At 38.6% G+C, this 20,846-nt stretch overlaps 1 protein-coding gene across 1 annotated transcript in view; it reads left to right on the forward strand.

The window, feature by feature from the left end:
• The window catches only part of LOC104472183 (homeobox protein CDX-1-like), a 14,777-nt gene extending 1,886 nt beyond the window's left edge, over positions 1 to 12,891 (forward strand). The window contains exons 2-3 of the mRNA XM_010087759.1: positions 8,779 to 8,924; positions 12,637 to 12,891. Coding sequence (XP_010086061.1) covers positions 8,779 to 8,924; positions 12,637 to 12,891 — 401 coding nt within the window. The remainder of the gene's footprint in view (positions 1 to 8,778; positions 8,925 to 12,636) is intronic.
• The last annotated feature ends 7,955 nt before the right edge of the window (positions 12,892 to 20,846 follow it).

A 20,846-nucleotide genomic window follows, 5' to 3' on the forward strand; every position in this document is an offset into this window, starting at 1 on the left:
ACAACTTTAGTTCATAGAGAGTCCATAGAAGTCAATAGGACAATCAGAGTAGGTTGTTACTCTGGGTGAGTAAGAACTAGGGGGGGGGAGGGGGGCGGGGAAGAGAGTAGTTGGGTTTTTTTAAAATCATATATATTCTTCACTGAATATTACCAAAGTTTAAACAAAAGAGGCCCATCTTGCAAAAAACTTACAGCTTACTTTTGAGTAGTCCTTTCAAGGGCAATGAAATTGCTCACAAACTGTATGATTTACAGATGGCAGAATACTTGCTCAAAAAACCACTACTTCTCATCTCTGCTTTACCTACCTGCCTCTTGCTCCTGTGGACTTAAATTGCAGCCTCTCTGAGAGAAAAACCTGATTTGACCCGTCTGTGCTGTGGCTTCTCTAATGGGGACATTGTGAGATACATACATGCAGAGATAAGTATCTAAAATAGACATTCCAACTGCCTGCCTAAGAAGCATGCTTAGGGCTTTCTAAGCTTCCAAATTTCAAACCTGCAAGGGTTAGAGCATTCACAGGAGGTGCTGGGAGTCTCTCCATTCTGGAATGGTCCAACAAGTTACTGAGCATCTTCATCTTGAGAAGAATTGAAAAAATCAGCGTGTCATAGAAGTATATCCTTCTAAGTGCCCATGGTCCAGTGTAAGTTCTTCTGAAGTTAGTGGGAGCCTATCCATTCATTTAATAGGTACTGGGTCGTACTTTAGGGAAAAGTCCAAACAAGTAATATTCTCCTGCTGCTTCTTCCACACCACCCCCCCCCCTTTTTTTTTTTTTTTTTTTTTGCTAGGCCAGGAATGCTCAGTGTCAATAGATCTGCTTCACTGGAGTTGGTTCCTTTTTACTCACTCATTCATATTCCTCTGTTTAAAAGCAAATGCACTTTTGGTTTCCCCCATTTTCCAAAAAATAAAATATTTTTTTAAAATTTCCCCTAACAGCGATGTCAGATCTAGCAATGCACTTAAGTGAGTTTGGTTCTGAGTGTCCAAATGTTGCAAGTGACTTCAAATGCGTGACTAGGCTAACTGCAAGTACCAGTGTTGTTTGCTGGATCACGATCAAAGTCCTCAGCATTTTCTTAGATGGAATCCATTGCTTTTTATATCCTTAAAGCTGTATGCATACATTGAGCATTACCCTTCTGTCTCTTTGCAAAACTTTTAGGAATTTCAGTGGAGGTTTTGTATAGGCAAGAGTGAAGGTATCACACCTACTATTTATTGTGAAATAGATATGAGCCACTAGTCTTAAAGATGGAAAAACCGAGGCTCAGACTTACCTGAAGTAATCAGAACAGAAATTAATTAGACAAATTAATTTTATTATTTATTACTTGTTACAAAATACTAGTTATCAATAATAATATTATTTCACTGTGGAAACAATAATTATGAATGCAAGTAATTTTTGCAAGATATTCTTGAAAGTGTGCAAGAAATGCTCCTGTAATTCTATCCCTTTGAGATCAGGAGAGATTATTTCTAAAGGTTTACTTACATTGAGTAGTCTGACTTGAACAGCTACAGAAACAAGGCCCAGAATCAATGACATTTCCATCTCCAGAGATTTCATGGGTAGCTTCTCTTACTGGTGCTTTGTGGCCTCATGACCTGACAGATGACAAAAAAAAACCCACTTCATTGAAATTTCTACCACTGTCTCATGCCCTACAGGTCTTTTGACACTCTGTTATTTACACAACTAATGTGGAACAAAAGAAAAACCTATTTCAAGTCTTACTCTGTAACTTTAAAAACAACATCCAATATAAAACCTTGTCTTCAACTGGTGTTAAGCGAAGTTTATGAGGTTATGCTACTTGAAACCACTGGAAGATCTCTGTATTTAATGCGAGACTGTCATTCTGGTCTAGTGTTACTGGAATGCATTTCCTGCAGAAAAGACCTAGCAAAGCTTTAATCCATCATTCTCTCTCTGGTTGAAGGTGTCCGAATATCTCTTCCCTGTACCTTTGGATCTGGAGGGATCAAGGCTTGATCCTGCATGCAGTGCACATAGGATCCAGTGCCTAGCCACCGCGTTCTCGAGGGGTTGGGGGTACAGGAGAAAGCAAATGTGTTTTGACTGGGAACACTTGAAGGAGGCAACACTGACTACTTAGTATTTCCAAACAAGAACACCACTTGAAAAAGACCCTTCTCTGACTCTTACACTGCTCCTGTCCCCTCTCCTAAACCACCTTCAAAAGGGCGAGCAAAGCCAAGGCAACTAGCCATTGTAACAGAGGACAGAACAAAGCCACGACAACTAGAGATTTGAGGCAGCAATTCCACACACAAAGCATAATTACAGGCAAATTCTCTGATGGAAAGGTGAATAAAATCACCTTAGAACAAGTTACAAATCTTTTCCTGTTGGTTTCAGTATTTTTATGAAGGTATGCAATCATTCACACAGGAGTAGATTTTACTTTTTGTCTTTGTGAGAAAACAACATATATCTGTGGTGAAACTGTGCCCAAAACAATGAGTCTGAACAGTTAACTACCAGGCAGTTCCAGCAGGCTAGGGAGAATTTGTTCACTAAGCTGAAAGTACATCTTAAGATCTGCACCTCCACTGCCATAAAACAGGGAGGGGACAAGTTCTGAAACAGATATAAAGCAATTTTGAGCAGAGACTTTTCTTGGAGACGACAACCCTCCTATCATTCTTGTTCAATGAAAACTTACTCTGAAGGCATGAAGGCAGTTTTTTCTGATGCTGATAGCATCACTACTGAATGCACTGTAAACATACAGCATCTAGTCTTTGAAGAAGGAGGAAGTTATATTCCTTCAAATCTAAGAAAGAGAAACAAGACTCTTCAAAAGCCATTCCTGCAAAATGCTGAATGCCTAAAGAACACACAACCCTTGGAAAAAAATTCCGTTAATCACTTGCTTTTTAGTCTGTGCAGTCTTTGGCAGTGGGATTTCCCCAGATCTTGCCACTCAGAAATCCACCTACATCTTCTGCAGGCTGGGTCTTTCTGCCAAACAAAATCCATACAGGCCAGTCTGTCCAATCATTGTTTAAAGGTGATAAAAATGACTCAGCTTTGGATTCAACTACTTCTGTATGATGAAGATGAATAAAAAAGTTTACACTAGCAGAGTGAAGGACAGAATTTGGCCAATGAGCCAAATACTGAATAGCAGAACAAATTCAAATTTGAAAACATTAGCATTTTAAATAGAAGTTGACAGAACAGAAGGGAAAATTCTCCCAAGTCTGTTGAAAGGTTCCAAGTCCATGATCCTGTTCTGTTGTTCTCAGAATGAGTCATCTGAACATGTATAACAAGAACAAATGATCAAGATCCAGCAAAAAACACAAACATAGAATTTCACTGTTTCACAAACCTTCATGCATCCAACTTTGCAATAATGAACAGTCCTACTCATTGCACTAAGACTTCTGGCAGGAATATTATTGCTCACATCATACAGGATTGGATCCATGTAACATTTTCTAATACAATGGCAGTGTGGTTTGTTTGTTTGTTTGTTTTTTTAATTTAACTTTGCAGAACATCACATGCAGTACAATGCCCACCTTCAAGACTTATTTAAAATTACTTTTGTTTAACAACTTCAATTAAGTCAGTGAAATTACACTGGGGAGAATCTGCCCTTCTTTTCCTATACTTGTAAAGTGCATAGATGTTTAGAGATAATCCCAACACAAAACGCTGGGGGCTGATCTCTGACAGTCTGTATCTTTATAAGCTCAAAACTAACACTCATCTCTCTCTTAATACTCAGCTAATATAAAGATGCAGTTTTGAACTAAGCACATCTTCAGGCCAGAAAGCTGTTTCACATTTGGAGCTGACTTAAAATAACTTCCAGTCATCAAGTACAGACATTAGCTCCCTCTGAAACAATGTTAAACAATGGAACCCCGATTACAATGCTTTGTAAGTAATCCGCCAGTAATCCAACACTATTCTCCATCTTCTGTCTAAATCAGATAGCTTCTGGAGTTTATGAATGATGCCAGTTTCAGTGGATGAAGAATATTCCTGAAAAGTTAAGAGGGAAGGCACTGAAAAAGGGGCCGGGGCTAGTTCTAATGCTAATTTATTTTGCTTTGTAAACTAGTTGTGAGGTCCGATGGTGGTTGGTTTTTGGTTTTTTTTTTACTTTCCTGGGCTACATTGTCTGAGGTTTTGAGGCCTATCTGTCATATTGAGGCAACAGACCCTTTTAACACTTCTCTTCTCTTTGATATGCAGTCTTGTCTCTTCCTTCTCCCTCTTTTCTTCAGGAGTTATATTGCCGGAAAGGGTGATGATTTTCACAGCAAATAAAGAGGCCTTCTCCTGGCTTTATTGTCTTCAGAAGAAATGCTCTGTGAATTTTACGACCAATGGGAAAGCTGTTCCCTTCCCCCAACTCAAAAACTTGGCCAGTCACAAAAATTGCTGAAGTGGGTGTGATAGAACAGGATTGTTAAACTATATCTCATGAAAAGTTTCCTAAGTCTGAAACATCTTATTTCTTGTTCCTCCAGAGGCACTCTTCCGTAGTCACTATTTGCAAAAGAGATTTTTGACAAAACTTGCTGTTCCTAAATAGCTCATTAAAACCAGGAAATCCACTCCCCCAACACAAAGACAGTCAGACTGCAAAGGTAGCTGCTTCAAAGCGCTTTTGTTTCATTTTGCTTCCACCCAACTACTAATAACCTCTCCAACCACTTGCAGTTCCACAGGATAACTGGCAATGCCAGAACACATCTCCAATAAAACTGACACCACATTACTGATTAAAATTATAATCTGCCACTAACAAAAGATCAATTAAGACTGCAGAAAGTTAAATGTTGGTAATTTCACTCACCTAAGTGAGTAAAATATGCAGGATTTGTCTAAAGAATTGGATTAAAATATTAACTTTTTCTCATTAAATCATTAAATTATGCCATTATCTCCTAAAGAAGTCTGAGAAGTGAAGAACATCCTTCTGCTGTCTCTGGGGTGAATCCATTAGTCCTGCCTCAAACTTTACTCAGGTAATAATTCTCCTTGAAATAAAATGCATCACTGTAAATAAAACTAGTAGGTGCTTGGCAAGATGTGGCTCAGAATGCAGCAGAGTGGATCTGTTCCATCTAACAGATGGAATTTAGAGGCCCAAGTCCCAAACTGTTTAGCTATTTTTGTTTTGTTGCTGCTATTTGTTAACTTTGGCAAATAAAAGTGTACTTTGCCTTTGAAAGGAAATGCCATATGCAGACCAATTCCAACGCAGCATCCAGCAGAGGCACTGACATCAATGAGAGTCGGGGTAAAGGCCTAACAGACTAAAACATGACTCTGCCAGAACTAAAAGTGCCCTCTCAGAAGACCCTGGCAGATCTCAGGTCCCATTGTCTGTTGTCTCTAACAGAGGGTATTACTCTACACAAAAAAAAAAAAAATTCAAATTAAAGACAAGATTTATGTGACAAATCACAGAGAATTTTTCTTGGATTGTTGTTGACTTTTAGGAAAGAAATGTTCTCCTTTTGCTTTTCTACTTTTTAAATTATTCTCTTAACTTACTTTAAAGAAATTTGATGTGAAAGCTCCCAATCTTACTTCAAAAAGAAACCTGATACTAAAAATAAACTGAAAGCTACTCAGACAAAAATAAAATATTTTATGTGAGAAAGTTCTGTCTTCCACATACATGTCATTTCTTCTTCAGTTAAAAAGCAGAAAAACCCAATCCTCTCCTACTCAGATAAGGGTTTAAGCGCTTAAAACCAGAAACAGGAAGGTTTATCTTGAGGTTTACCACCTTGTTTTGGCAATAGAACATTTGATATTTGTCTATGCCTTCTGAATGAGAATAGAGTTCAAGATAAGATCACCTTGGTGCTGTCTTGTGTACTTCATCTTAACACCACAAAGGAGATGAAGGAAACATTTTAAACATTTTGTCCCATAGAATGGCCCCAAATTCTCATTTAAAGAGGTAAAAAACCTAACCAAACCATGGGTGAGAGAGATCAAAAGCTTAAAAATATCAAATGAGGCATTAAAGCACCACAGGTGACCATATGTTAAACAAACTATTTACACTTTGAATGAATGAAAACAAATGTCCTAGAGTTTATGTGGACTGAACTGAAGCACTGCCACTCTTTAGAGATGCTAAAATTCTTACCATAATGTTGTAAAATTAACAGCACTTTTCACTTGATTATCAGTGTAAGCATAATTGGGCTAATTCTGCTTTCACTACAGTTTTGCAGTGGTAGAAACGCTACTGAAATGAGAATGTCCTCTATACCTACCCCAGGCAAGCAGAGCACAGCAGCACCTTCACAGGGAGTTAACAGATTTGAGTCAAAGTGGTTTTGCCTGCATGGATTGAGCAGAAACTTCAGTGTAAGGAACAAACACAAACATGCACAAAGGAACACCTATCTTCCCAATTGACATATACCAAGTAAACAGGCTGATGGCCTCAAGACAGTTGGAAAATGCCCACAGCATTGTAAAATCATTATTAATGCATAGTGCTTTCCCAAGGTTCAACACCATGGAGCATGGAAGCTGAAGGATGAAATTCTGCTGTAGACCTTGTTCTACAAGCCTGGGAAGAGTCCTAGAGAAACCCTGTCACATAGGTCAATCAGTTATTACCCACAACCAGAGGTGTAACAACATTTGTTTACAGCATTGCACTGACCAGGACTGCAAGTGCTAAACAACTCTGTATCTAGGATCTATGCAAACAGCACAAAAAGGATCAGAGCCTGAAGAACTTTCTAATGCAAACAATACCTTGGTGAGCCAAAAATTCTTACAAGTAGCAAAGTACTGACTGTCAGATGCCGGAAGAGAAAAAGTGATGCAGCTCTCAAGCCATTATCATACAGTGTGTACAGCAAGGGGAAGGCAATGTTAACTTTAAATATGTTCAGCTATTAAAACAGAGACATGCTACATCTCCCTCCACAGATGGAAAAAAAACCACTAACTTGTGAAATTAAATAATTAATTAATGGGTAAAGCACTTCAAGATTCTGCTATAGTTCTGTACCCTGAATTCTGATATTTGGGTGCTACTTAAACTTCAAAAGCAAGAGGAGTTGGAAGGAGGGGCTGGGGAGAAATCAGGTCTTTGATACCGCTGATACATGAAACCTCCAGCTCTTCTCTCCTGCAGGGGGGAAGCTGATTGCTGTGGGGCAGTGTGCTGTGGTGATCTCCTTCAAGACTGAAATTTTACCAACTAACTGCCTTCACATTTATTTCAGTCCTCTCCATTCAAAATTAACTGCTCTTATTAGGAGTGCAATTATTATGAGCTTGAGGAACCTGTTTTCTGAAGAGTTAGGCATGCACACATTGTTTTCAGGAAAAGATGTGTAAGCAAACACGAGCTGTTGTATGAAGCTACGACTCAGCAGTAGCAGATTGCTACAGGCAGCAAGTCACAATACAACTCCAGTTTATGCATCATCTGAGAGAATCTGAATCTAAGGGGGCTGCTCTTCTATAGTGAGTACTAAGGGCACAAAGATTCACAACCTACAGTACCACAATGGAACACCCTGCAAAAAAACTACCAACTAAACAATAGATTCCCTGTTCCAGACAACGTACAGTCTAAATATATACATCTGAAGAAATGTTCTTATAAATACAGACAGACAAGGAAGCACCAAAAAAAATTGTAAGACTGCGGTTAGCGAAGATGGTAACACTGGTCTTAAAGCAACAATGATCCAATCTTTCAAAAATGCAGGAGACCTTAGGGTAGGGCTCAGGGCCTTGGTTTTAAGCAGGTGTTGATCTCTGATATAGTCATTGCCTAATACAAACACGAACAACAGAGGAAAGGTGGGTGAGAAAGTAAGCGTCAGTAGCCTTTCCCATTGTCAATTCTCTTTCACTACTGCCAACACATTCTGTCCTCAGAAATTATCCTGTACAGAATCCATAAAATTTCAGCTACTTGCATCTGTGTTCACTGGCTCATGTCATTTGCCATTACTTTTTAACGACCCAGATACTGCTGAGCCGTGTCTGCTTCAGGCAGCTGTAGCCATAGCTGAAAAGATGCAGCAGTGCTGCTTGCAAAAGAACAGATGCTGCAGTTCTATCACTGCTCAATGGCCTTTGCTAAGCATTCTTGCTTTCTCTTTCTCTTATTAACTGTCATCTGAAAATCAATGTTACTATTCCCTGTGCTATTATTAAGTCATGGATAGACTGTGCCAGGCTTGAAGGAAAAACACAACCTCTAAGTTGCAGCAAAAATCACAATATTGTATTAATTTTCCCAGCAACAAGAAGGGAGAACTTTGGAAGCTCTCAGTATTTTCTATGCAGTAAAATATCCCTCACGATTTCCCTCTGAAACAGGTAGCAGTGTATCAGCTTTAGGGACAGAGAAACAGAGCAATTCAACACCAGGGAGGAAGCTTGCATCAGAACTGGGAACAGAACCCAGGTTTCCTGGCTCCTTGTTCATAACGAGAACACCTTCCCCTTCCCAAATGATAACACAAGGGTGATAAAGGATATGAGAAGCAGTTTGTAATCTATTTACTAAGGAGCAAACACAAAATCTGATGGTATGAACCTCTTGTGTTGTAAATCAAGACCGAGTCCACTGCAGCCAAGGGAGTTACTCTGGGTAAGTGCACAGAGAATCAGGCCTACAATACCCATAAACATATTTTCAAATGTAAAGCCAGATATGTTGTGTTACTGAAGTTAAAAAATTCTAGCTTGAAGCAATGTGTTCTTCTTTCAAAACAGGTAAAACAAGAACAAGAGAGAAGTACCGAGTGGTTTACACAGATCATCAGAGATTAGAATTAGAGAAGGAATTTCATTACAACAGATACATTACAATCAGGAGGAAGTCTGAACTTGCTGCAAACCTAAGACTTTCCGAGAGACAGGTAGAGTATGGATCACCCATTCAGGATTTCCTTTGAATTTATTTTTGCTGATGAGGACATAACCATACTGGTTAAGAACACAAAAATGCTGATGCCTCTAATAACCAAACAATGCGACTGGGTTCCCTTTGCAAAGTAGGAACTCAAACTATCCAGCTAAATGGCCTGACAGCCCTGTTTGCACTCATTTCTAAATATCCCATGAGCACTACTCCAGCTCTCATCAGGGAGCTGTGCAACAACACAGAAAAAGCAAACACCAGTCTTACATACAGTCCTCTTCTGAGAAACAAGAGTTTAAAAATATCTAAAAAATCCTGCCTGGATTTCTCTCTGTTTTACTGGGGTATTTGTAACAGGGAGAAATTTTTGCCAAAATTTCTAAAGTGGAAGTCGTGGTTCTACTGAAGTCAATGGGAGTTCTATAATCAATTTCAACAAGGTCAGTCTTAGCAGAGAACGGAAGCAATGAGCTCAGGTATGTTCAGGACACTTGAAGGTATTTCCTTCTTTGGCTGCCTTTTACCTTTCGTTAAAGATTTCCTACATACTTGCTACTCATTTCTCCTGCCCCTATTTCCTCCCACCTCCTCCAAATTCCACTTCTATTCCCACAACATCAATCAAAACACAAGCCTTTCTGGTAAAAAGATTCATACAATTTGCTCTGGAGCCACTCGGTGCTGCATTCTTCAATGATGCAATTGCAATGCTTGCCCACCCCCTGCCAAAGGCGGGTCCATGGCCTCCGGCTCTCAAGCCCTTCAGCTGGCTCATGCAAACAGCCCAGATAAGAAGCCCAGCTAGATCTCCCTCAAAGACACTCACAACGTGGGCTGAGCATATGTTCGGACCCATTTTTCGTGGCAGTTTCTTGATGCAGTACACTTAATTAAGCAGCAAACCAGAAAATTAAAAGCCTTACTGAAGGATCTCCCTGAAGAGACTTCAGGACACAATGTGCTCATTTGCTGCCTTTTCTATTTGCAAACCATCACAGCACTGTTTTCTTAGTCAGTTCTTACTCACTATCATTCACTGAAGACTGTGCCTGACTCACCAGTGTTTTATAGGCTCTACTGAGCAGGGATAGTCCAAAATCCACCAATTGTACCCTAGTTCATCCAACTTGAACTTCTCTTACACAGCACACACTGAAAGAGCTTACAGAAATGGAGAAGGAAATACCCATTTTGCAAATATTTCTCAGTCTCCTGTTGAACGCAAGTGTTCAATTACTGAAAATTAAAATTATTTCAACCAGGTATAAAAAATACACTAGGTGTCTTTTTGCTGACTGTTGAAACCTTAATAACTTGACTTCATTATGCTGAATTTAAAAATTATGACCCTCCTTTTGTAAACACCCAAAAATATTTACTTGAAACTTCACAGTTCAGTGATAATTCCTGATAAATATTTTTGTTAGTATATTTGAAGTGGTAATACAAAAAAGACGTGATAAATTTATTTGACATATCTCAGGGAAACAGGGCAACAGTTTTTGCAATATTTGCTCTTCTTCATCATCAATACATGTCATGAACAAAATTAATTCCAGTGCATAAAGCTTACATCTCTGAAGACACTTTTTTAAAATGTAAGATTAAGAAATATCTGATGTCTATTCCCACTAGTACTTTTTCATAGAAATTAAACAACCCCATGGTGTGAATATGGCTGAACACACACTGTCCTAAGTTCCACTGCTCACAGCCTAAAATCTGAAATTATTTTCTGGAAAAGCTTTTTTTCCTGGCTATGCCAAAATCCCATCTAGGACACTGGAAGGAATATCTCAAGATAAAAGGACAATGAACAATTCTTTAAGCAAGGAAGGAAAGATACAATACCTAATGAAGAAAAAAAAAGGCCAAACAAAGCATTGCTAATGTAGGAAGGATACAGAAACAAAGGAGATGACAAGGACAAGAAAGAAGAGAGAAGACTGGACTTCAGGGGAAGAGTTACTCACCCAACAACAGAACAGTGGGGAAAAAAATACTGCAAGGAAGGAGGGCAACAGGTGGAGAACAAGTCAGCCATGCAACTGACCATGTTAGCTTCTAGTCCAACATTACAGATCTGTATTTACTTGTAGTTATCTGATAATTGGCATACAACCTTGAAGTGCCTACTAAAATTGTCTCTTGATCACTGCTGTAGATCTGCATCCCAAGTTTAATAATACACCAGAACAAAAACCTAAATTCAAAGGCAGGTATTTCTGAAGGTATATACCAGCCAGAGGGTAATTCTGAAACAGATGTTAGTTTGATTTTTAGACTGTTTCATCTTTTCATGCATTTCAATAAATGCATCAGTGAAACTAGATTACCTCAGCACAATCAGAATGCAAGAGACCTGAGAGTATTTGAGACTGGCTTAACAGAACATGATTTGGTACTGAAATTATATTCCAGAAACTCAGACAACAAAATGACCTGTCGAATGTCTCAGATGATAGCCTGGGACTTCGGAGACCTAATTCAAATTTCCATAAGCTTTGCATGTATCTGAAATCTTCAAATGTAAAATGGGAATAATAATTCCTCAAGTACACAGAGACTGTCACAGAGACTCCTTAAATTGTTTGCTGGCACTTCACTGGTGTTCCTTTAAAACCCAACCTAGCAGCCACAGATGTTATCACCTCTGTTTTACTTTCTTTCTGATCATCATTTTCTTTCCCTTTCTAGATTCTAGCAAAGGGTAACTAAACAAATCAGTATTTCTCAGGAAACCATTGATTTTTCTTTGTGTTACAGAAAATGGTGACAAAAGTGTTTCCTTTGACACTTCCAAGGATAAATAGCTGGTGTGCACTGCTTTAAATCCAGCACTGGGGATTCACGTCCAAAGACATTTCAGTTGCCATAGTACATTCATCCTTTCAAACCTGAACAAATTATGTTAAATTTGCAACTGAGCATTACTCAGCAACTTCATCTCATGTCCTTCCTTGTTCCATCCTAATCAAAACCCACAATCTATTCAATAGTTGCTACGTGTCCTCCCAAAGCTGGCTGCATTTCTGTGCCAGAGCAATGACTATGGTATAAAGCACAGGTATAAAACACTGACTGTGTGGAAAGCACCACCAGATTCTGGCTGCACATACGAATGCAATAAAAGGCACTTAGCTATCAAGGCACTGCTTACACAATATTTTGAAGTAACACTGTGTACCAAGAGTATGGCACTGGTGAAATTCCGCTCAGAAGCGTATTTCCATTGGTTTGCACATTGGAGCTAACTAATTAATGTGCAGCATCCAAACAGGAAAGCTTTTGTCCCTCAGTTTACAGCCAGTAACAGGTTTTGACTTGCTCTGACTAGGGCATATAGTTTTCAAGGCAAAAATACTCTCAGTTTCTTTTGTCCAACACCATGACACACAAGATCCTGTTCTGTTAGACTTCACACACACACACACAAAAAAAAAAAGCTAATCCCATAAAGAAATACCTCCTAAAAATAAAACTAACACTGAAAGACTCTTTTTATCAAATTATTAATAAATATTTTATTACCAGATAGGAGAGATTACCTGTACGAAAAACAAACAAACAGCTCTGTTGTCTCACTTTGCCACAGCCTTTCTCACTGGTCCTCATGCAACTGATTTTACCTATGACCACTGACTGTACACATAAAGGACCACACTATTTTATCAGCAACTGAAAAATAATTTTCCTCTGCTCCTCTGCAGGTGAAAATCTGGTTCCAGAATCGCAGAGCCAAAGAAAGAAAATTAATGAAGAAGAAAATGACTCATTTTGATGGCAGCAATCTTGGTTCTCTCCAGAGTGACTCTGGCTCAGTGAGCCCGATGCCAGTTCCTGACCAACAGACTCATTCAGAAATGTCCAGTTCTTTATTTCCACCTCCACCTCCTCCACCTCCACTTCCCATGAATGGTTTGCAGCACAACGGGAACCTGCAGCAGGTAGTGGCCTCTCAGTAAGGCTGCTTGGAGAGCTACTGCGTAATGAACACTATCAACTACCAGTCCATGGAGCACTACAGTATGAAAGAGGGGCCAGCGGTAGCTGTTTTGCAGGAGTCCCCAGCATGACACAGTTCTGTGCACATAAGCTTCAAGTACAGTAAAGCAAGAGCCACTTGCCAGGTCTGCAGGATAGCACGAGTTCCCAAGGGCAGTGGCACTGCTGTGTGCCGGGAGTCCCAGTTGCAGGGAGCATCTGCAAGAGGATGCCATGCTGAGTCTGTGCCAGAAGGCAAGAATCCCTCCGGCCATGCAGCAGGTGGGTAGGCACTGGGAGGGACGAGAGCTGAGGACCAGATACAGCCACTTGTTACAGTACACTGCCAACAAAAAAAAAAAAAAAAAAAAAAAAAGCACAAAAGGGCCCACAGGCAATACAGCATTCCTGAGACAGTAACAACGGCAGCCGTACACAAGTGCTCTGCCTGTCCCTCGTCCCTAGGTAGAGAGTACATTCCTTCTCCTTTCATCTCCGCACAGGTTCCATGTACTAATCTCACTTCCATGGACTTTACACATGGATCTTGATAAATTAAATCCTGGCTTAAATGTTCTGACCCACTTGATGGAAAGCCTGGGTCATGGTGGTTGCACTCGCTACATGTTAAGGACAAAGTTCAGGGAAGAGATTTTTGGAATTTTTTGGTTCTGACTGGTATGATTTCCAATGTTCCGTACACTGGTATAAACATGCACTCTTCAATCTTACCATAAATGTTTCAAAAGCATTCTGGAATTCTGAACTTGGCCTGTGTTCATTTTTGGTAGAAGAGAACTGATGCCAAATTCATTTTGTAGCTTAAAAGAAATAGCAAAGGGGGAGAAATCCTTTTAAGAATTGTAGGTATTCATAAAAATGACTGTTTCAGGAGACAGCATAGCCCACACAGAAGGATGCAGTAATGGCATTCAACTAATTTTAAATTTGGTCCAGTTTTCAGAGTTATTGTGACACTAAAAAAATCTGAAAAGCCAAATTAACAAAAAAGGCAAAGCAAACAAATATTTCACTTAAATATAAGCTCTTGACATTTTTTAATTGGGTCTCAATTCCTGAAGTGCTGATCCCTTCCATACTAAGCAGAATTTGGTAGGTAATCAGTACCTAAGAATCATCTGAATACTTACTTCCTAAAATGACTAACAATTGCACATGCATAACTTCTGTCTGCAAAGGGAAAAATTTTAAAACATGCAAGTGGTTCGGGAATTTATATCCTCATTGTCAAAAGCAATTTAGAAATTTAGGATGCCTATCCTCACTAATTTTCATCATGGTGTCCTCCTAAATATCTCTGTCACTGTTGCAAATAAGACTTAGGAGCATTAAGTCATTTAGGCACTACTTTCTTGGGGTTTTTTCTTAATTATAACAAATAGTACTATTAGGTCATAAAAATGTTGGTAATGTAAATTGACTTTGTATATAAAGAACATTAAAATAAATGACTTTTTTCATAATCATTTTCCAATGTGATATCTGCTACTATAGCAAGTGAACGCGCAGATTTTGATGATTGGTCTGTTATTGAACTGTAATATCAAGCTTAAAAGCAGGGTGATGGTAAAAATGCTTACAAAAAGTAGAGGAGAATGGTAAGACCAGGATGGTTCAGGGAGCTTTCAGTTTTCATTATTTCTTAATTTTATTTATCATTTTAACAGTTGCAAGAAGGACAGAACTAATTAAGACTAAAGTCACAACTTTAAATGGACACATATCTACACTGAAAATTCCCACTCTTCCCTGTCACAATGCCGCTCCATTTGCTGGCAACAGCAATGTCAAGCTTTGCACAGGTAATACAAATGAGATTAAGAACCTGCAATTCAAAGTTCAGCAACAGAAAGACTCCTACTGATTCCCATGTATTATGAAAAGTGGAACATGACAAACAGCATGTGGGAACAAAAGTGATTTACTGATGAGCGTGGCAGCCAAAATGCTGTTCTCCCAAAAGAGATATCCACTGGATGTGTCTACAAGAAATTGTAAATACACAGAAAAGCCATTCTGTTCACAGAAGGAAGTGCTAGAGATATTTTACCTATAGTTAACACACACACACACACATATTTAACTTAGAGACTGAAAAAGGTTCAAGAAGAAAAGCATCCTCACATTGTCCAACTAAACAGAATTATGCTTGCATACTAGAGAAAAATCAATAAAACTTTCCAGATTTAGACTTTCAAAAGGTAAGAATACAGAGCAAAACTTTGTCTTTTGTACTGACATACAATAATTTAGGACCTAGTTCTAGGTAAGTGCACAAAGTCCAGGGTTTTGCAGGATCAAGTTCATAGCTATCTATTTTAATGAAATTTCCAAGGCATAGTTTAATTTTATATTAGAATTTTTAAAAGGAAAAAGAAAAGAGTCCTTCAAGAAAGAACTTTAAGAAAAATATCTGAACACAACTTCTTTCTCTTTCAAATTATTTAAACATCATTCAAAGTGAGTAGGATCTGGCAAAACGACCTGTTTTATCTTGTTTACATGTTGAAGAGTTATTGAGGAAGATAAGTGACCACTTTGAAGATCTACCTCATTTCTGTTCCAGTTTGCTGAAAGCATGCTTGCTATAGGTTGCTATGTGTTTCCAATCAGAAGTTGTTAAGTACACAAAATAAGGCTGGATTTTATTTGCAGAAGCACATGTTCAAAGGTTAAAATTTATTGCTCCAAAAGCAGTATCTATAAACCAGGGCAATACCTTAGAGATTATTAACCTTCTAGTTATGCCAGTGATTGTTTTAAGTACTTCAATTTTTTCTGTAAAACTTGCCAGCAATCTATTCACCTAAATATTTTCAATGTGCTTTAATCCTTAAAACAGCTGCCCACCAAACACAAAAGAAAGCTCTTTTTCTCTAAGAAGTTTGGGTAGTATTGTTACTTAGATGCTGTATTGTGTATAACTAAAAATAAGAGACATAAAATCGGAGTAAAATCAACCAAAATTATTTTGGTCCAACATTGTGAGTCATGAAATACCGGTGCCAGTCCTCTGAATAATACTTACTTTCTTCCTGACTTTGGGTATATCATATAACTATCACTTTTATCACATTCAAAAACTAGGGACACTAAAGCAGAGCTGCTGTGAAGATTGATTGGTTGTTAGCAAAGTGCCTTGAAAGAAGAAGAAAAGCATACCTTAGACTACATCACAAGAATATCTAAGCCCTTAATCCTAATTGTGATTAAAAGAATGATCAAGGTACATCCAATTTTCAGAGGAATTCACTAACCTTTAAACTCCCGTTAACCGGGGAGAATTGTGATCTAGATGGTACAGAAAGATCAAGAGCATAGCAAACAGCACCTTCTACAAAAACTTCATGCAACTAAGCAAGATACACAATTCAAAATGAGATTTCTAAAGCAAAAAACTTCAAATATGCAGCATCTGCAGTTGCTATGGGGTTATGTAATCATTAATGTACATATGAAAGCGCATCGAGTATGTGCTACCTTTTACCCAAGGAGCAGATTAAAATAAATATATTCATTCTGGATGTTAACATGAAAATTAAAAAGCATACTCCTACTGTAGCACCCTTGTTCAGTTTGCTGGTGCAGTACAGACTTACTCCAGCCCAAGCTTTTATAGGCAGAGCGTACACTGAAATGCTACATCCCTGTGAATGCCTTACGCAGCCAGTCACGTTTTGGAACGGCACTGGATGGTACTAGCTGGACACAATATTGTGCAATCCTCACTAGGTAGAGGAATAGGCACTGGTTTTCTGATGAAACTGTTTGCCAGCTGTTTTCATACTCAAAGAGCACAAATACTTTCTTGTACATTTTGTAACAAACTCTGTTCTAAGAAGTATCAAAATAAGTGGAGAAGCTTAATTAAGATACTTCCTCCATGTTCTTGGTTTTCTAAGCTACGACAAAATAGTCACTCCAAGGCACGACAAACTTATATAGGCAATAATTTCTCCTATCTGGGAGTATGAAAGAAGAGTTAAATTTGTGCAACAGAAATGCCAGTCTGCCAGGAACTTTGTTACCTCATGGAAAAAAAGACCACACCAAAGAACAACTCAAGGACTCAAGAGCAAGCACCCAACAATCCCATCTAGCTATACTCCAGTCAGCATGAACTAGTTACAGGAAGTGGGAGCCCTACGCTACTGGACACATGAAGGAAACCAAATAAATACCGGTAAAGGACTTGCTGTTAATTTCCATGGTTCTGCTAAAAAGAATCGATTTAACCTGGAGTTCACATGCAGGCTCTCTAACTCCTGCCATATTAGGTCTGCTCGTTGAGCAGTAAGACATACTCTGATTACTGTCGGTATTGATTTTGTAGCAGATTTTAGATTATTTGGATTTCAGAATAGCAATACCTTCCTTTCACTCCAGACCATTCTTTCCTGGCAAGTACGACACTGATGTAAATCACACATGAAATATATTGTCAATAATTATAATAAAATGCAAAAGCTAACATCAAGAAATGAAAGATAAGTCACTGCAGGCAGCAGTTAGAAAAACAGTAGTGGAATAGAGAGAAGGGTAAACACAATCACCATGCCCCAACAAGTCACTTTTCATCATTTTTCAAAAGGATTTGTTAGCAACCAAAATTTCAGAGCACGAAATTAAAAATTAAACCATTGAGGATGGTTTCACAGACAACTGACATTTTTATTTCTACTGCTGGTCTCTTATGAAAAAGAAATACACATTAGAGATAAGAGAGAGACACTACAGAACTGAAACTTGGGATGAATCCCCTTTTCCTCAGAAGAGCTCAGTTCAGCAAGCAAAAACACTTCAGCTACCATTGCTCATTCAGGTGTCTAGGCTGTGCCACAGCTGTCACTATGGAGATACAGTTTGGCACGTGCTTGCATTTCAAGCCCTGAAAATGAGACCTAACTAGAGTGTTGCATGTTAAACTGGCACAATTAAAAAGGGTAAACAAAACTTTCAGAAGCTTTGTGTTTGTACAAGCTCCAGTGAAAGCAAGAGCAGTCCCTTTCACTGTGTGCTTTAAAATTTTAAACCCACCCGCCTTCCTTCACGACTAGTCAGATTTTTTTCCAACAGAACTGGCCTCAGTTGACAGCATGCCACATACTGACCAACCTTTCCTCAAGATTTATACAGTTGACTATTAATTTTAGGAGGAATAGGTATGCATGCGAAGCTCAGCTTGAATAAAGGGTCAGTAACACCTCTGAAATACTGCATTAAAACAATCAGCAATACATAGTTCACTACCAAAGTCCTTAGCTAGCCATTCCATCGAAATTCCAAGCATGCAGTTATAGAAGCATGGGTAAGAAGCATTCCTAAGCCTGATGTTCCTGATGTGTTATTAGAGTGGTCATCCGGACACAAGAAAACAAACACCTATTCCTATCACCGCAGCCAGAATGCAACATGCTAAGCTCACCTGCTTTTTTTGCCTCAGAAGCAAAACCCCAGATAGATTTTATATCATGTTCAAGCTTCAAAGATGAATGGATTTGTTTGTTCTTATCTCCATATAAAAGGAAGAGTAACTTTATGAGTAAAGGTTCCTGATAAAAACTACCACTAAAAACTTCCTAATGAAAACTATCAGGTATAAACACCTTTCATAGAAGTTACTGTTGTACAGACTAGTTTAATCTAACAGTAGTCCCTGAAATTGCACTTATAATAGCTGTCATTAAAAGATTTAATTACACATTTGTGATTATATCATTATTACCTGGTTTGGAAATGCTCTTTAGAACAGCACACATATAATAGTATACCATCTACATTGCCTGTACAAACAAAACTTTAATAGTTCCAATGGTTATCACCATGCTTGCCATTATTGCCAGATTTTCATCAACCACTTGTTAGAAAAGTAGAAAATTTTCTTCCTCAAAGATCTCAAAGATACATCTAATTTTACACACATACAAATTCAACAAACACTGAGGCAAACCCTGGGGACACTGCCTAAGTAGATAAATTACACATAGCATTTTAACAGGTGGAGAAAAAAAATTGGAAAATCATAACCTTGGAGTTCAGTTTTGCTGGCAATCCATCTCTCTGAAGTACGCCAAAGAGCAGAGCACTTTTGCTGCCAATACCACACCAGTGTTTCATGTTCTGTCTTTATCACCCACTGCAGAAAATGGCAGAAATACAAGCCTTCATCTGGATGAGATTTCTGGATGTCTAGCCCACTACCTCAGAACAGCTTGTCCTTTCCCACAACCCCAGAAGAGTCAGGAGAGGGCCCATGGTAACACAACAGTTCCACAAGCACGTTACACAGGCATAGGCAGCACACTACCCCTTCCTCTACCCACCTGCCATCCCCTCACAGTGCAAATATGGACCAAGGGCAGTTCACTCTTCCCTTCTTTTTTTCTTTTGCCTTTTTTTTTTTTTTTTCCTTTCTGCCAGCAATGCCCACTAAAAGTGTTCCTGGAACTACAATGTAAGTTACTGCTATACACTGAAGGAGGAGTGGTTCTGTGGCTCTGAAGCTACTGACAGGCTGGATCTGCACAGGACAGACACGTGAATGGACACGAAACGACTCTTGGGAAGGCAAACTCAGATTAACAGTCAATTAGCCCTCAAAAACCATCAACCCCCAAATTTTGTTAGCCTCAAACTACTAGACTACCTGCAAAGGCATGGTTCATTTCCAATATATCCACATGTTTCTGTTACACAAAATGGGAGGCATAAGAGTCAGGGTGCAGAAGATCATTCCAATGTTGCCATTTTAGTTATCTTATTCTCACTTTGGTGTTAAAAATCTGCAGTCCTACCCAGCAATCTTATCCTGCTATGTAAATCTTTCTTAAACAAAATGCCTTATTCAAAGTTTACTATTGTTAGCAGATATCAAATCAGTGTAGCAATTCACCATCAGCGTATCTTGATCTAATTATGTTCTGGAAAGAATTGAAATAGATCTAAAGAAAATTTAGATAATGGAACAGGCAAAACAAGAAAGGGAAAGGAGGAGCATAAACAAAAGATAAAAGAAGAACAGAGAATAAAGGATAAAGCTCCAAGATACAAAAAATAGGATTAGGAGATACTGAAATTGTGGGGGGTATGTGCAGAGACATTCCATAAAGAAAGAGGAAGAGTAGGGATTAAAAATGTTACCATCATCTAACGCACTCTATGGAATTAAATGCCATTCATGGACATGAATGTCAGCTTAGAGTAGAAGTCAAACAACATGTCTGATCTGAAATCTATGAGTAACCAATGTTCATTTGTACTATGTCAATGGATTTCAGATAGGGTCAAAGGAGACAAAACTTCACCCTCCTATGGATCTGCCTGTGACTGACAGCTCTGCAGAACATTTAGCAATACATCGGAATTTAACTGCTGGCATAAACGCTCACAAGGAGGCCAAAGACGCCAAGGGTACTTCCAGTACAGGAAACAAATACTGTTTAATTTGGATGATGCTCAGTGGAGTTCTTTGTTCTTTTTAGTATGCATCAGTACCAAAAAGTCTGCGGGCTCTCAAGGATTGTATTACAACTCCTTTTCTTTCAAGATGAAGGGATCAATTATCTTCTGATTTTTTAAATGTCTATTTTTATAAGGCTACACCAATTACAGAAGGCCTTACTTTTCCTACATCCTATCTCATGATGCAATTTTGCTCAACATTCTCAGGATCCCAAGGTTTAATAAAGAAATCTGTAAATACAGCAAAATGAATTATAAAGATTTTGCTACAATTCTCAGTAAAAAATTTCCTCAAAAAAAAAAAAAACAAAACAAACCCAAAAAAACCCCACCAAACCTGAACCACAGAAGAGGAATATCTTTCCTGTCTTTAAATACACATTTAGAATCCTTTAGTGCTGGAATTAGAAGGGATGTGTGAATATGAGTAGCATTGAAATACAAAGAATACTGA

The sequence above is a fragment of the Pterocles gutturalis genome, unplaced genomic scaffold (assembly GCF_000699245.1).
Source record: "Pterocles gutturalis isolate BGI_N339 unplaced genomic scaffold, ASM69924v1 scaffold13256, whole genome shotgun sequence".
NCBI classification, from domain to species: domain Eukaryota; kingdom Metazoa; phylum Chordata; class Aves; order Pterocliformes; family Pteroclidae; genus Pterocles; species Pterocles gutturalis.